The 18,962-nt window shown below is 36.6% G+C and overlaps 1 protein-coding gene across 1 annotated transcript in view; it reads left to right on the forward strand.

Moving 5' to 3' along the window:
• LOC140754678 (uncharacterized) overlaps positions 1-18,962 on the forward strand; it is a 35,095-nt gene that overhangs the window by 13,214 nt on the left and 2,919 nt on the right. The window contains exons 12-16 of the mRNA XM_073089718.1: positions 393-15,079; positions 15,268-15,435; positions 17,054-17,155; positions 17,595-17,721; positions 18,582-18,835. Coding sequence (XP_072945819.1) covers positions 393-15,079; positions 15,268-15,435; positions 17,054-17,155; positions 17,595-17,721; positions 18,582-18,835 — 15,338 coding nt within the window. The remainder of the gene's footprint in view (positions 1-392; positions 15,080-15,267; positions 15,436-17,053; positions 17,156-17,594; positions 17,722-18,581; positions 18,836-18,962) is intronic.

An 18,962-nucleotide genomic window follows, 5' to 3' on the forward strand; every position in this document is an offset into this window, starting at 1 on the left:
TAGAACCCTTTGTGTTTCGACTCCGGCACCACCACCGCCACACCTATTTCTGCTTAATAACAGCAGTGTTAGGTGCTGCTGTGTTCCGTTATGAAGGATGTGGTAAGGGAGACATACTTTTCCGAGGCGTTCCAGCTTAGTCCTAAGGGGTAGCGGCGCATCTGTGGCCGACCTCAGGTTGGTATATCTAATCCTATCTGGGGTTGATTACAGATGTCCGCGGGCGGCAGTAGCCATTTACCATCAGGTGGACTGCATGCTCGTCTGCTACTCCTATATTATAAAAAAAAATACTAAAATTGAAAGCTATCTTTAAATATAACACCAAAATTAATTTATTCACTCTTCAATATAATTCATTTAAAATGTACAAAAGAATGATTTCTGAACAGGATACGAACATTTGGTGGAATTACAAGATCCGGAAGAGATATGGGAAGATGCACCCACAGATTTGGAGAGAACTGAAAGCTGTTATACTACTGATGATGAAGCTTTAATTCCCATACCAAGACGAAAGAAGAAAGTAAGGCGACTGTCAGATACTTCTGGAGATGAAGAAACAGATCCGCTTAGCCAGAGCGTACCTAAGCCAAAGCCTCGATCTCATAGCAGTGAAGGCAGTAAGGAAAGGTCCAAAGAGCGAAGGAAAGATGGTAGCAAGGAACGAAAGAAAAAGGAGAAACAGCCGAGAGAACGGAGCACGAGCAAGGCGAGAGTTAGGAAAGATAAAGAAAAACTAAAAGTTAGTGAAGACTGTGATCCTCTTACAATAGATCCTGACAAACCACAAACTAAACAAAAGAAAGAACGAAAGAAAAAAAAAAAAAAGGATCCGCAAAAGAAAATACCAACGTCGAGTGCGTTATCGCGCCTGATAGGCAAAAAGGTTATAAGGCGACCTGCCCTGAATACTCAAGAGCAAACGAGAGTGGATGTGGAGACTGAATTCAATAATCAATTATTTATAACTGACAGTGATTACGATAGTCAAGGAAAGTCGTCGATAGCGTCCATGCATACAGATGGCAATGATCCCGATGTATTATTCGACGGTCTCTTCTCTATGGATGAAATTAAGTCGCCTGAAAAGTACACGCCTAAAACTAGCGAACAAACGAACGCGTTTGGATTAGACAAAGCAACCTTTTCAAATAGAGGTTTAAATCAAAATGCTGTACATGCTTCCAATTACACAGTCAAACCTAATAGAAGCAATACAAACATTCATGAACAGACACGACCGTTATCAGCTACTCCATTATCAATGCGAAATATCAGTGATGTTTCGCGCTCCCCTTCTCGGGCTAGTCTAAGCTTGCCCCAGAGTAAAGTAAAGCTAAGTATTAAACGGCTCATAGAATTTAGGAAGCAAAAGAGCGCGACTGATCTAACGAGCACAACGAAGATGGCTGTACAACCACAATATAATCGCAGCATCTTGAACAAGAAAATGCCAAATAAATATGAATTGCCCAATAGCACAGAAAGCGGATCACGATCGATTCAATCTGGGTGTCCAAAGGCCATATCAGTTCCAAGCATTCCGAAAATATACATAAATAAAGAACAAAGCGAGCAATTAAACATTTTAAAAAGTGGCGTTGATAATTTATTGAATAAAAGTACCAACGTAGGATTGGAGTCATTCCCGATGAAAAATCCTATGAAGAAATCAGAAACAGGACTGAATAACGAAGTGTCAAATACAAAATCCGTTAAATTAATTAGACCTGTAAATACACATTTGAATAAAGTTGACAATAAAATTTTTACAGCACCTAATCAGAGTGAATCCGTGAAAGTTACTAATAATGACATAACATCAAAACTAGTTCACCAATCTAACATGAAGCCAAACCCTCCTTGGCAAAATGCTGCAAATACAGATCAAAGTAATTTACATGACTTTTTGAAGGAATTGCATCGCTCAATAAATGCAGGCGTGAGCAAGGAAGTAACTGGACTTAAAATTCAGAAATATGTGCCACCTTCCACCCCTGTAAATTATTGTTCCAAACAGATAAAACAACCCAAGAAAGTCGAAAATGCACCTAATACTTTTGCTCGTCTTAATTATATGCATAAAAATAAACAAGGAGAAAGCGTTGCCAAACAAAACTACGATCAAGTAACGCAAAACAAATCGCAAAAGTCTTCTAATGCTCAATTTGTAGGCGACAAATGTTATATAAACTACAAAATTGATCCATTGTTATCTCGCTTTGAAAACACCACAATAAGGAAGGTAGAAAAAACGCCGCAAAGGAAGGTATATTCTGCGAATAACAATCCGCATCTTACAAGAATGTTAAACTCTAATCAAAGTGTTATAAAGAAAACAGAACAAGCCGAAGACAAACTTGTACAACCAAATACGATGACGACACAACCGACTAACAATATTTCGCCACCAAGAACCACAATGCTAACAGAGAGCGATCAAGACCAACTCAGACTTTTATTACGGCAGCAAAATAAATTGAATATATCAAGGCCCCAAATAAGGTCTGAAGGAGTCATCAATAAAGGTGCTGCAAACCTGCCTAAAGGTTATGGCGGTAGTACGTCTTCTCCTGTATCTCTACAAACCCAAGGCCAACGAAGTGTTGAGGACATTCATAATAATTTACAGGGTTGTCCAATATATAATCGACCAAATCAGGATCTACAAGTTCCGATACAAAATGTAGCCGCTCCCCAGCCACGGACCCCAAATATCGTACAGACGACTGAAAAACCTGCGACATCTAATATCCGGCATAAAAATAGCGCCGGAAATACCAAAGAATTTCCACAAAATCCAAAAGATGAAAATAACTCTGAACCACAAGATTGGGAAAAAGTACTGAATGCTCTGTTATCTCATAAAACCCCAAGTCGGGGTCAAAATGCGCTTGATATGGTGCTCAAGAAAAATTCAAATCAAACATCAAGTAACAGTTTACGGGAGCAAAGACTACGTAATGTTGAGTCAAGCAGAAATCTACAATCCAACATTACTATACCCAACACTATAAACCGAAAACGTGAAAATCCAGGAAACAATGGGAATAGTGAAAAACATAATTTACATGTTAACCAGCGAAAACTTAGTAACACTGTTGTATTGAATAGTAACTCTTCATCGGCAGTCAACAACGTCACACTTTTAAGAAACAATCTGTCAACTACAGTCAATAATACCTCATCTGTGATAGACAAACCATTATGTAAAAATGATCAAAGTTCAGCAAAAAAAGTCAATCAACCTGTAATTATAAAAAGACTCAAGCTTCCAGAATCAAAATTGTCCATAGAAGCATTGGATAGAGAATTGAATAGTATTGTGCAGCAAGCATCTAATATACCATCCTCAGATTATGATGTTTTAGAGGAATTAATGGACGATGACTTAAGGCAAGAGATCGGAGAATTATCTTCAGATGAAGAAAACTTTGCCTCGCCTGATATTGTGCCAAAAGCAAGTAAAGAAAAAACTAATGTGAGCAAATCAACACCTAACGAGGCAACTCGGCTTTTCGATTCATCACATGTTTTGAATGGTTCTCAAAATGAGAACAAGTCAAATAAACAAACGATTCCGTTGTTGCAAATGCAATCGACAATTGTAGCACCAGTTCCAAATAGTTATGAAAATGCGAATGTTATGGATAATAAATTATTACACGCAAACGGACCGCTCGCAGCATCCGTTCCGACTAGTTTTGAGACTAAGAACATCATAAAGAATAAACCGCTACATAATACTATGTACACTCCGGATAATAGAAAAACTCAAGTCAGAATGCAGCAGACAAAGTCTAATATATCTCACCATGCCGCAAATGTTATGACGTCAGCAAATGATCATTTAAATCAAGCAAAACCTCAACTTGCAACCGTGGATTCTTCGAGAACGTCTAATAATATTCATATGCCAAGCTATGTTCAGCAAAATAATATGAATTGCAATCAGAACATTATAAACAACAGATTTTGCCCGCCAACGACAATAAATCAAAATACTGGAAATGTTTACACTACAATCACGCAACAACCAGCTGTACAGAACGTGGTCCTGATCCGCCCAGAAATTATTTATGAGCAAGTACCAACAGTGCAAGTTCATCAAATACCACAAAGTATGAACCCCACTATGTGTAGTGTAAATTCGAGTGCATACGTAGCTGTCAACGCTGCGCCTAATATATCTTTGTACGGCACCCAGTTTGCTGCTCCTATTATCAACCCACTTATTGTTGGTAACACCATAACTATTCCAGTTACTCAGAATACTGCAATGCCAGTTAGTAACTCTTGTAACAATGCGCCTCAGCTCGCTACGACCGTCAATGCAAGCTTCACCAGCAATCCGACTTTTGAAAAACCTAGTTCTGCAGAATGTAGACCTCATAATAATGAATTAGAACAGAATAAAATTAATAATACAATTACGAACATGCAGTCACATTCCATAAATCAAGAACCTGCTGTAAAGAACGTTGTGGACCATAATCCTAATCCTAAGATGGATGTAAAGATAAACGTGAGTTCTTCAAATAAGAATTCTGAAAGGAAAGTACTATCTGAGGTTCAAGAGAAACATACAATAAACTCATCAGAAAAACTAAATTCCAAAAAATCCGGCCTAAGAATTGCAAGTGAAGATGAAATAAAAAAAGATTTCTTGAAAACTAGAGAAGAGTTTATAAACAAGAAAAGAACAGCCATACTGAATAGGCAAGTTCATGTATTCAGTCACACTAAACCGATTCCATTAACTTATACTCCAATACATGTTATTAAGATAGTCCCAGAAACTAAAGAAAAACAGATTGTACCAGACGCGAGCGTAACACATCCACATTCTAAATCACAAGCTATAACAGCTATCGGCTTGAAATCGCCAATGAATGTAAAACAACCTCCAAATAATATTACAGTGGATATTGGTAATAAAATTAATGATTTGTTAATATTCAACCACAACTTAAAAGATACAAATTTGCAATCTGAGCACATCATTAATTCAAAGGAGAGAAAAATATGCGATGGTTTACAAGAGAACCACACGAGTAATACCAAACCAGAAGCAATAATAACATTGGGTGTAAAATCAAGTTCGATCCCATGTCGTCCCGCAGAAGATATCACAACGAATTACACTTTAATAGATCAGAAAAAAAATAAAAAAATCCAGAAGATACTCATCAAGACTCCGAATGAGACAAATAAAGACGGTGGTTTAAATGAGAGCACCACAAAAGATTCTATATCAGAAGTAATTGCTTTGGATTTTAAATCAAGTTCCATTGAATATAATCAAACAAAAGACATTGCGATGAATGCTATCAACAAAAACGACGACCAGAAAGAAAATAAAGATGTGCAAGCATTATGCAATGATGGGTTGAATGAGAATAACATTAACGATGGTTTAAAACAGAACAGCGTAACCGATACAACAGAGTGTGAACGTATTAAACTACGATCACTTAATAAGTTTAGAGGTAACTCAGAATTACCCCAAGAAATCCAAACTATTGGCAAAAAAATTGTTAAAACCAAGGTCAGGCTAAAAATAAAGAAAAGTAAAAATAAGAAGAAAGAAAAAACGTTAAGTAAAATTAAAAAACGCTTGACGAAGAAGAAAAAATCGAAAATGAATAAACTGACAAATAAAGATGTAGTAGCTCAAGTAAAGGAATATCCGAATGTACTAGAAAACACTACACCTGAGTTTAAACTCAATCTCGATATAGAAGAACAAATTCTAGGATCAATAATACCTAAAAGCAGTTCTCTTTTCATTGATAATTTAAAAACATCTGATATTCAAGATGAAATTAAGAAAGACGACTATCATTGCAATGTATTTAGAGGAAAAGCAATGGATTTCCAAATTAAAAATAACTCTATTATATCTAATAACAAAAACGACTGTGCTAGTAATCAAGATAATATTTTAAATAATATCAATGAAATAATTACGAAGGCTTGTCCTAATGTAAATCGTAAAATTAAAACTTCAGATGAAGTACAAACAACATTGCAAAAGAAAACAGAAAACTTGCAAAATGATAAAGTAGTTTCTAATACAATACCTTCTAAAACTACCGATAATATGAACGAGGACGTTATCTTTTTAAACGATGTCTCCCCAAGTGTTAGTGAAGATAATGATAATCAGAATATTACAAAAAGTTCACAGGGAAGTGAACCGTTAAACCCTAAGAAGAAAACATATTATAATATAACTACGTTTGTTGGAGATAACAATAAATGTATATCATCAAGACAACATGCAAAGAACTCACCGCTTGAGATGTTAGATAAACATAAACTAAATGAATATATCAAAAGTAACGTTAAGATTATGGAGGTGCAGCCAAAGGCAGGTGACGATCCATCGAAAAAGTACGTGAGTATTAGATTACCAAATGGAAATTCTTTCAAAGTTACCATCTCGGGGAAGTTAGACATCGATATTGACGTGTTATTTGAAGATCCGTTAATATGGTCCAGACTAATAAATAATATACCTGGTGATGCTTGTTGTGTATTAAACATTAATCAAGTTGGTACTAAAGCTGCTAATAATATTAGAACACAATTAATTTACCCGCAAAGAAAATACCTTGGAACTATTAATTTGATTAGTGACGACGAAGAAGACACTGAATCACAAGCGTTTAAAACTGAGTTCGGCAAATATAAAATAGGAACTATGAAAGAGGACATATTCAATAGACATCAATACAAGTTTTCCCAAAAATGTGTTGTGAAATTACAAAGATGCCAAATCTCAGAAAGTAACTCTTCCGCGGAGATGGAAAATAAAAACGACATAAAAGATAGCACAGGTAACACGTGTACTAGCGAACACATAATATTGAAAGAACAAGACTCATTTCAATCATGTGCGTTATCTGTAGATAAAAATGAAGAAATTATAGAAATCGATGATTCTTCTAATGATTCTTTAGATACTGCTAAGACAATACACGAAGACATAATATCTAATGAAATTAAAAAGAACATTAAAGAATTAAAAGAAACTTTACTAAAAGATTTGTGCGTCGATGAGAAGGATGACGTTGATATGACAGAAACATTATTGTCTGTCGACGAAGCTTATAATGAATCGTCGGATAATATCAGCAAAGACATTATATCGAAAGAACCGTGTAGTAATGATGATGATGATGATGATAAGAATTTAGATCACGAATCTCAAAAAAGTACTGACACTAATAGCAACGGAACTGAATGTAAAAATGAATCAGAATTAAAACATAAAGAACCATCGACCAAAAAATGTCAACTCAAAATAAAAAAATGCGACGATTTAGTAAAGAAGTACCAGCTTTTACAGATAAGTAAAGGATGTTTTGTATCCTTAAAAAGATGTGACGGACTAATACAAGCGAAGTCTCGAACGAAACAAGCGGAAGTCTTATCTGAATTGGAAAGTGAAAATGTTGAAGATATTAAAAGAATCAATGGTGACGAAGTTAAAAGTACAGTTGTTACGGAAAATGATATTTCTCCGTCTAATTTAAAACGCAGTTCGTCATTTTCCATTCTGAATGATTTCAGTCTGGAAGATCATTCTGTTAAACCGCTACAATCCAAAGGTTGCATTATTAACAGTAAAATAATCGAGGGTAAATGTGAAACTTCTGAAAAGGAGGATTATGGAAATTATAAAGATTTTGAAAAATGTCATTCGGATTGGTATATGACAAAATTAGAACTTCATTGTTTGACGAGGTCAGAATGCGACAATATCGTTTCTGATGACGTTTCAACGGACTGTGAAAGTGACCTTGACAAGAGTATTACCGATTGTTTGGTTGACGACAAGACTACAGAAGTATCAGAAAAACAAAATATTCATTTGGTGCCTAGTCTTCTTAATTTAACTTTAGATTACTTAGAAAATACTATTGACTTAAAACATGTAAAGTCTAACAAATTGAGAAATTCGAACAATATGAATGTAACCTTCATTAATAATCTTAAAAGGAAATCCAATAGTACATCTGAAGATACACCGAATGAGAGGAAAATTCTAAAATTGAATCACACTGAATGCTCTAATGAAGCTAGTGATAGTATAGAATCACACCAAAATTTTAATCAGGAAACTCATATAAACTCTTCAATTTCGAATATAAAGAGTTGTGATAATAATGAAAAATATTTGTTTAGTACCCTAGATTCTAATCAGGAAATCAATCCTGATACATCGGAATTATCTGAGATGAAAAATGGAGATGTACAAGATGTCGACAGAGAGGAAGTTTTGAAACAAGATGAAGAGAAGAGAGAAGAGATAATTGGTGAAGAAGATTATAGTCTAAATATAGAGAAAGATATTGACTTAAATATTGAAAAGAACAGGATGCAAGATGATAATTTAGTCGATTTGAATCTTAGAGAAAATGATAGACAGTATATTGAAAACTATGTTACCAAAACGTGTAATGAAAATACCATTGAACAAGATATGATCTCTCAGTCTGTCCGCATCAGTAATGATTCCATAAATGAACCTGAAGAGATATGTAAAGAAACAGATTGTGTGTTAGACCATGATTCTTCTGGACATAATGAAGAAATAGTAGTAAAGCAAGGTAATTATTCGTATACAATTATAACTGATCGTATGAATGATGAGGATCAAATACATAACTTAGATTCTGAGTCGTGCAATGAAATACTAGGTTCACATCAAAATAAATTGCCAAAGAGTGATGACACACAGACATCTGATATGATATATACAGATGACCTTATTTGTTTAAATCGTAATTCACAGGACGAAGACAGTGGATTGGACAGACATATGGATACAAACTCCGAAAATCATAGTAACATTCATGCTTATTCAGATAAGGCCGTAATGGACGTGGGTAACACAATATTAAAGCCTGTCGCTCAAGATAATTTGTTTTGTAAAGACATGGGAACGGATGACCTAAATTGTACACAAATGAAGAGCAATTTCGTTGAAAATGATGATGACTGTTTGCCTGTAACTAGTGTGGCTTTGGACTCGAAATCTGAACAAGACGGTTTAGAACAACAAATGGAACCTGTTTTGAAATCAGATGATAATATAACTAGTACCAGATATATTGATGAAACATTACCTGTTCAACAATACATAAATGTCGACAGTAATGAAATACGAGATATTGATAAAACTGAAACTGTGCCTATAAATCCTATTGTAGATTCAGAAAAATCTGGACCCGAATGTTCAATTCTCAGTTCTGATGACCTAAATGAGCAGGATTGTGATGAAGACAATTCCCCCATTGACGATAATATTGTACTGAAAATAACAGACTCTAGGAGTAAGAGCATTGGCAAAAACTGCGAAAAATATTTGGTCGAAATCGACAATTTTGACGAAAGACATGAAACAATTCCCGATACTGAAATACAAAATCTGGAAAACGATTGTAACATACATAATGATACACATGAACATGGCGAAAGTAATATCTTAAACAATATGTCCAGTTGCGATAAGAGCCGAGATAAAACCTGTAATATGCCGTCTAATAATGACAATGTAATTTTAACTCCAAACTATGTGAAATTTTCCAACGAAACTATTACGGATTTCGTTGCTCAAGAGGATAAGATTTGTCCTAGTACAGAAAAACAAGTTCACGAGGTTCAAAATAATGATTTAGACGTCTGTAAAAGAGACATGGGTGAAACAATTGGTTTTGATCAAAATAAGGACTACCCCTGTACTGCGACATCCAATGATACAATCGATAATAAGAGTATTGACGTAGAAAATTCCATTCTAAGATCACACAAGTCTGTAGATCCGGACGAAGAGCAACATGAAAATTGTGATACAGTAAAACAACAACTCTTGGAAAATAATTGTGATAAGAATAATGATTTATCAGACTTTAGTAAAGATAACACCAAGAGCGAACTTCTAAGTTGCGGTGAGAGTAGCAATGGCTCTGGTTATGACCAACCTAAGAATCGTATTACTAAAGAGTACATTGATAATGAAAAAATAGTTATACCACAAAATAACAGTGAAGAGAATTTGAACAAAATCACGACAAACTTTGATTTTAAGGAACGTAAAATAACTCACCATACAGAAAAACAAAAAGAAATGGATGATGAAAGTGGTGGGTTTGAAGATCATGAATGCAATTACTTGACTAGTGTGGTAAAATGCGCGACCAAAGATGACCAAAAAGATATGAACTTTGAGGACTCTTCCGGTCCTAAAAATATAACACTTTTATACGAGAATGATTCTAATATTGTATTAAAGGGTTCTATTATAGAAGACCCAATTGTCGGAACTTGTTACGTGTTTCCGATAATAAATTCTGAGATGTTTACTCCAATTAAAAAGGATAACAGTGAGAACGTTGAGGATAACACAAGCCCAAATATTTACGATACTCAAAACCAATCTTTAGTATCACAAGTAACAACTAAATTAGTAGAAAATATAGATCTTCTTGTTACTAAACCCAAAGCCACATATTCTAAAACAGGTTTCGAAGTAAATTACTTACCAAAAGAAAGTTTCACTGATAAAGCAAGAAAATGCTTAAAACGAAAAATTGAAGGTCTAGACGGGAAAATAAACCAGAAAAAGTACCGAAAGGGGAAAAACATCGATTACCCTAAAATTACTGTGGCTGCTATGTGTGATTGTGCTTACAGTAAAGAATTTCAAAAACTTTCTAGTTATTGCAGTTCGATTAAATTTTCATACTCAAAAGATTATCATTTGATACAGATTGAGGATGTGCATACGATGTTAGAAAATTGGCCTATAAAACAGTCTCATTTACCTACAATCAAAATAACAGACACTGATACCAACTTATTTATGGACAAATTGCCGAAAATGTTACCAGATCCAGCGAGACAAACTTTAGCTGAAGAAATTTCAGCCAATTATGAGGAAGAGGAAGCTTCGGTCGAAGAAATTAATGAAACAAATTTCAGTATGGGTTTTGGTGAGGGGTCCGGCAGAGTCATTCAAAATTGGAAAGATGGCGGAGAAAGTACAAAATTTTCGGCTGCGACTCTGTCGGACGTAAAACAATCTCAGCCGTTTTTACTGTCCGTAAATAAGCAAACTTGCGATTTGCACGAAATATTATCTTCAAGACACGATGAATTACAAAAAATAGACAGATGCTATTCGTATATCAGACTTAGGAATAAGGTTAAAACTTTTTTTAGAGAAACTACGGAGAAATTGAGAAACAGTTTGATGAATAATTATGTTAAGTCTGATAAAATTGAGTCAAATCCAAATAATTTTTACGACAGCATGGTAGATTTTCTTTGTGATATCAATAGTACAAACTTTTTTGAACCTCCATTTACAGAAAGTATTGTTCAGGTTGTACAAGTGGGGCAATTGCCTGTAAGCGCTGCAGCACAAAACCCCGTGACCTGCGATCCTCGTGTCACTCAAGTTTCTGATGCCAGTCCTGCACAATGTTCGGTAGATAATGCTTCAAATGACGATATGCAACCTGGTTCTAAGGCTGAATACACAGAATTAACAACGGCCGATATATCATTACCTTTGATGCCGGACTATGACAATCATCAAGCCCTTTTATCAGGATCCCAGATTTCTAATTCACCAATTAGTAATGATAATATTACTATTGAAACGGAGGTCAAAATTGAAGTATTAGATGAAGTGCCTGAAGACAACATGGATGAACAAAGCTATTATGATAATAGAGATTATACGGAATTTCAGTCAGAACAAATTTCGAATGAAAATGAATATACATATGATGAAAATAACTTAGAAGAACCGGTTAAGGACGAGCCCGATGTGAAAATAGTTTTTGAGCCATTAGGCAACGATCTGGATAATAGTGAACCGGCTGACTCATATCCACTTCCGCAACACCATCAACAAAATGGCGTACATGAAAAACCCGATCAACTTGCTCATGCAATGAATGCCGCGGGTATTACAACCACGTCGGAGTCAATGTCAGATACAGCTATTGACTTGTCTAATACACTCCCTCGCAGTGTATGTTCAAATACAGACGATAATAGTTATCAAAGATCTACCATAACTGCTTTGGCGCTACAACAGGCGTTAGCTCAAATTTTACCTCAGTCTTTAAATCAATCTGCAGAAACTGAAAACAATCCGCCAGTTTCAGTTGCATCGCAAATTTTACATATTGTCCATGATAAGAATAGTACTATAAATCAGCTCTCATCGCCTGACAATACGCAACCATCGATGGTTAACCCTCCTAATCCAACCCCAGTTCTGCACATAGTACAAAGCAAAAGTGGATCGGTTACATCGACTTCCAATGGTTCACCAGTACATAACCCGAACTCTTACAATAACTTATCTTTAGTTGACGCTGGTTTGTCACAGGGAGGCAATCAATTGTTACATATTGTTAATACTGGTAATCAAAAGGTAAATAATACGACTCAGTTACTGAAGAGAGTAAACCTATTAACGAATCTCGCAAATGTTCAAGGATCAAATGAGCAAAAAATGGTACAATTTGTCTGTAAATCTACTGATGCCAAGGGAATTCAATTAAATACCCATCAAAGAAGCATGGTGGTAAGGTTACATCCGATTGAACCAACCACATCGGCACCAACAAAACCTGAATGTCAAGATCAAAATATAAACAGAGAGCCTCCTGTAAAAGAGCCTCCTGTTCTACCTCCGGAAATTAAGTCCCGCTCGGTTTATGAAGAAAACTATGCGAAATTCATACAAAATTCTAGTAAAATAAATATAGAAAAGTCTACAAGCCTTCCTAAGTTTAACCAAGCATTTGGTAAGCCTGTATTTCAAGAAGAAAATCAAAAAACTAACGAAATTGTTGAAAATACGCATTTATCATCCGTGGAAACCAGTATAGAGAATGATTGTCAGCCTGATCATTCTCTACAAATTGGCGATAATGTTCGTACACTTGGTAGTCCACCTTTATTGTTGCGTAAAACGGCTAATCAAACATCGCAAGCGCAACAAAACCTTGTTCAGCAAATAAAGCAGGCTATTACACCTATGAACATCCAAACCATGCACGGTGGAGTAATATATACGCGTCAAATCCCGGTTAATCTAGGCGGTGGTCAAACCATAAACTTAATAACTGTACCTAATACTGATCGGGTAGACGATTCTGTTCAAAAGCAAAAGTCTGATGTAAAATTTGGAAGTCGCAGTGAAATAGAACAATCTATTATAAAAATTGTACCACAGAGTCCAGTTGGTTCAAATGCGGAAATAGCAACGGATGAAAGTAATAATTCTGCTGGAGTTTCAAGTGAATCCGGTCAAAACTCACAACCACCACCAATGTTAACGCAAATGCGTATTAAGTTGCCAATGTTAAGTAAAAATACACAAATGGTCACTGGTGGTAGGGTAGTTCGGCCGTCGTTCTTCCAGATACAACGTAACGTCATAGGTGGTGCGAATCAGCCCGTGTACCAGCAATTAGTTCTTACTGCTGCTCCGACGCTTGGACAACAGCCGATTAGACTTCCTCAGACGCAAACTAATCGAGAAATGAAGGTTGGCACTGACACCCAAACGTCTCCTGAATCTCAAATGAGTTCATCTACACTTGAACAACTTCGAGAATTTGACATGGTTCTAGAACAGGTAAAAGAAAGAAGCACTGTGCAACCTAACGCTGCTCCGCCCAGTGAATTCCCAAGGTCGCACACTCCGTCTACGTCAACAGATACTACCGATAATGCATCAAGTTCTACAACTCCAGAGACAACGCAACAAGTGCTCTATTCTATTGGAAATAACCAGTCAGTAAATGTAGCATACATAAACAGAAAGTCAACTGTGGTTTCATCAACAGCGACGACTTCATTTGCACGTTCGCCAGACTCATCGGGTATCGTAGAATCGCCGACATCATCGTCACATGTACCTACCGCGCATGTGTCACATACCGTCACCTCGGAAACAACAAATGAAACTCACACTCCACAAAGTCATCATAAACCGATTAAAGTGAGCTCTAAATCGAAGTCCAGACCAAAATCACATCATCCACAATTTAAAATCAATCCTGTTCCTCCAAAGCCTTCTAACCAAAAGCCTATGGAAGATGAACAAACTACTCAAAGAATACTTTATATATTAGCAGAATATAAGGAGCAGGTAGAGAATTCACCGGATAAGGATAAACCGGCGCCGCGTAGAAGAACAAATTTACAGGCAGCACCCCCTGGGGGTTCAAAACGTAAGAAGAGCGGGTCACGTCGTAGTGGGCGTGATTCCAGTCCCTTAGATGATAATTGTCGAACAATGGGATCCGAAGACAGCAGTTGTGGCACGTCCCAAGGGGATTGCAGTGAAACCTGTCTTGAAACGCATTCTCCCCAGGGTAGTCCACGAAAAGTAGCCAAAAAACTGTCATTTGATCAAGATCCATCTGTAACACAACAGAGACCACAAGTGCCACGGAATGTCTTAGTAACCGACGGTCCAACGCTTGCTGTTACTCGAGGAGCACCCGGGAAACCGGCAACGGCTGTACTCATGCCGGCTAATTATATTCTACCTGTATCGATGGTAAAAAGTGGTCAACAGATCGCGATTGTCACGAATCGCGGCCCCAAAATACTTACAGTGGGCGGTGGAGAGAATGGAGCGACTAATGCTCTTCTTTTGCAACGTCTTATCGGTCCTGCGGGTTTGAAACCCATGCTGGCTCGTCCGGGTGTCCGTCACGTTCGGTTGCCAACAGCGGCGTTCCACAATTTGCAAGCTTTCAACTTAACCACTGCTACAAATACGCAAGCAGCCGACAGTGCTGCGTCACCGGCACCAGCAACCACGCCGCCGGATTTAATTGACACGAATACCCCACGCTCGCCGTGGACGGCCCCAGAGACGGAGGAAGCCAAACCGGTAGAAGATACCAGTCCAGATAATCCGGAACCTGAGCCAGAGCCAGAACCAGAGCCAGAGCCAGAACCTTGGAATGTCCCTCAAGATTACTCATATGAAGAAACCGTACGAACTGAGATGGACCGAACTGTACTTGTAAGTGTTATTTTATGTTAATTTTCCTTTACTATGGAACTGTAACCTGTAACTTGAGTTTCACTCATTAATTGATATTCTTGTGTGTCATTATTTTGTCCAACAATTGGATAGAATAATCAATTGTTTATGGTTCCATACAAATCTTCGAGTGCGTGATTCGTTTATAACACATTTTGCAACTTCAGGATGCGATCCCAGATCGATACAGTCCCGATATGGAGGCGCAACGGATATTAGATAAGATGTTTGACGTCGAATCGAAAAAAGATTACATTGTCGAGTCTCAAGATGATTCTCCGCGTTGCCCTTATGATATTGATGCGTCAGATTGCGACGATAAGGCCTACCATCAGGTGATCATATCGTAGAATGACGCTGACCCCTCAATCTTAGAACGCCTCTTATGTAGACCCGCACGCCTCGATTTATTTTCTCCGCTTTCTCCTCGTTTTGGTGTTGGTCTGCCGATAATACGAATAATAGATGCGACATATCGTCTTTGAAACGAATACTTCTTGATTCATATTAAAATAAAAAGCAATTTTACAATGTTGCAAAAAAATAATGTTAATGTAATTTAATATTTAACAAATTTAATTTTTGTTAAATTTGGAATAAGATAATCTGTCTTAACACCCGATTTAAATATTTTTTATACAAAACGATTGCGATCGAATAAAAGATTCGTTGACTCGAGTTATAGTCATGAATGTTAATTTTGAATTATGTCGCTTCTACGTGAAATTATGGCACCTCCACTTGTAACGAAGAAAAACTATTGTAATAATTGTGTATTGATTCTTATATAGTCAGTGTTTCGTCCCGTCGTATAATAGTATCTGTTTTTTATTTCTTATTATCACTTCTTACGTTACTGGGTTACGAATTATGTTGAAAAGCTTTCCAATTTTCTTCAGATTTCATTAGATAAACTTATCTGTCAAGTGATTTAATTTTTGCATGTTCAACGGAACGAACTCAGTCGGACTCTTCTCTCGTCTCGAGTACTGCATCTTATGCATGAATCATTAAAATTATTTTTCTGGTTCTATGGTCATTAGTCTTAAGGATAAATAATAAATAAATTAAATTAAATATGAATAAAAAACGGTAATGCTGGATAAAATACAATTTAACATTTTAAACTTGACATCTAAATCTATGTTAAGCTTTGCATTCATTGTGATGTTAAATGCGTTAGCTTCTCTTCATCGTTGGGTTTATTAAGTTATGAGCTTAACTGATTGTTAAATGAAAAGCTTCTTGCTTGAATTTTGAAGTACCATCATCTCATTGATACCCATTAAATCAAATAACAAAGTAGTGTCATTGTGCATTATATAAGAATGAAGTTAATGTCAATATTGAAATTCTTTTAAGTACTCGAGACATCACTACCTATTGCCAATGTTGTGTCCTATACGTCTTTTAATTTCTGCTTTGTACGTATTTAAAAAATTGTTCATGTAACTAAACAATATTTCGAAATATACTTTAGAATATGTACCTTATGTAATTGAAAATTTACTCATTATTTCCTATTAATTGACAATCAATAGGCTATGGATGTGCGCTCAGAAATCGTGAGCTAAAAACAATATAATAGAAAATGTACCGATACGCGTGATTATTTTATTTCAACTTAATAATTGTATACTGACTGATAGAATCTCAACAATAGTTAATTCAACATCACACTATCGTCGTAACAAAACTATGATTAAAAAGAAATCATTCTATGAGTAATGAAGGGACGATAATTTTACAAACAAAATATAAATAACTTTTAGAATCGTATATTTAATGAGGCGCGGTCATTACACTTTTTAAAATTATGTTTGAATTTCCATAGTCACTATTTCGTACGTATTGCTTAGGGAATATACGTTTTGGTTAGGGTTGAATACTACAAGGGAACGAGAATGTATAAAAAAATTGTCTGGTACTGACATCGACTTGTGATGCACATAGGTGGTGCAACGGCGAGATGGCGTGACTAACAGACACAGGCTTGTGTCAGCGGCAACTTTGAGGCAGAAGTTCGCCCTAATGGAAGATGAGTTGAGATTGCAGGTGAGATGTTTTAACATATTTCCTTTTATTTGAAATAAATAAAAAACAAGCATTGTGCTGTCAATTAGCTGTCAATTTAGCGGCAATATATGTGTCTTTAGCATAACTACATCTGTATATAGCGGTATGTGTGTCTTTAGCATAACTACATCATCATATTCGTCGAAATAGATCACGGCAGCTTATTGTGTTTAAAGCAGAAATAGCACATCTGCCTTGGCAATTGAATGACAAATGTTTCTACTACCTTACATGAAAAGTTCCAATTTAGCCCTCAGGGTTAGTTACTCATCCGTGGGGGATCTCATGTAGAACTCCAATCCTAATTGGGGGTTGATGACAGTACAGTCATGTGACTAATTGCTATTAGATGAACTACACGATTGTTACCTCTTATAATAAACAAATATGTAATATATTTATGTTTTCGTTAATACAGAAGTCGCTGTCAGAGGAATGCGAAGACCTGGGCGTGGACTCGCCGTCGGCATCAGAACTATTCCCCGAAGCGGAGCTGCTGTTCTCGTCGTCGCCGGCACATGAACCTACCCAACAGTCACACACCCGTAAGTACAAACATATTGCAATTGTATTATTATTATTTTTTTATAATTTAGGAGTAGCAGACGAGCATGCAGTCCACCTGATGGTTAGTGGCTACTGCCGCCCATGGACTTCTGTAATGAATCCCAGATAGGATTAGATATACCTACCTGAGGTCGGCCACAGATGCGCCGTTACCCCTAAGGACTAAGCTTGAACGCCTCGGAAAAGTGTGTCTCTCTTACTTCTTCTTTACTCCCTTCAAAACGGAACACAACAGCGCCTAACACTGCTGTTATTAGGCAGAAATAAGAATAAGGCAGATATTATTGTAGGTCCTCCTATTCTGTTTAACGAAAATTACAAGTGCGCATGTATTATTGATGTTCCTCAAACACTCTTGAAACTGACTCAAAATAAGACGGTTGTCCTACCAGAGGTCTCCAAAGACCAAGGTAGAAAATAATATTAGTATATTCTTAGCGCCCCCCTTTAAATGTTATAGCTTGTTTTAAAATACTATTGTTATAAGTTAAAATTAGCGTAGTGCGTTTTATCATCATTTAACAACTACTTCCTACATTAATTATGATATGAAAATAAATTTTAACTTTCCTCGTCAACCGATAGTAAGATTGTTAAGGGTGCCATGGGGATAAGCATACGAGTACACAAGCACACAGACTCAAGCCCAGAACACGAACTCTGAAATGCCTAGTAGACACGACCTCACACGTAATTTATTTCTTCTTATCCTGTTCTCACTATATGCTTCAAAATAGAGCTCTAAAACGCATAATAGACCACGGAGTACTTCATTTATTTCTCCTCATCCTGCTCTTATTTTATTCCTCAAAATACTTTATTCACTATTTTATTCCAGCTCAACCGGTGATACTGAACCAGAGCACGACCGTCCCCCAACCGGACGTGGACGACCAAGTCGCGTCCGACCAACTCATAACCGAAGACAACGAAGCCCAAGAGTCCCACACTGAGATAGACCTTGGGCTCGAGGACGTGGGCATCGTGACCGTCAGCGAGGATGGTCGGGCGACCATATCGCTGGACCACGAGGAGTTTGTGCGCTCACATCCGAATACGACGTTCCATAGTGAGCCAACTGATGATGGAGAGGTGAGGGGTTTTATGAACTGTACCGTCTAATAAATATTATTTATTGATGACTAAAACCTATTTGAAAGAGAATGAAGTAAGCAAACTTTTGATGAAGCAATTAAATTTATTGCTAAAATACATCGTG

This window comes from Epargyreus clarus, unplaced genomic scaffold (genome assembly GCF_041222505.1).
Source record: "Epargyreus clarus isolate Ecla_fem2 unplaced genomic scaffold, WU_Ecla_fem_2.2 ptg000031l, whole genome shotgun sequence".
NCBI lineage: Eukaryota > Metazoa > Arthropoda > Insecta > Lepidoptera > Hesperiidae > Epargyreus > Epargyreus clarus.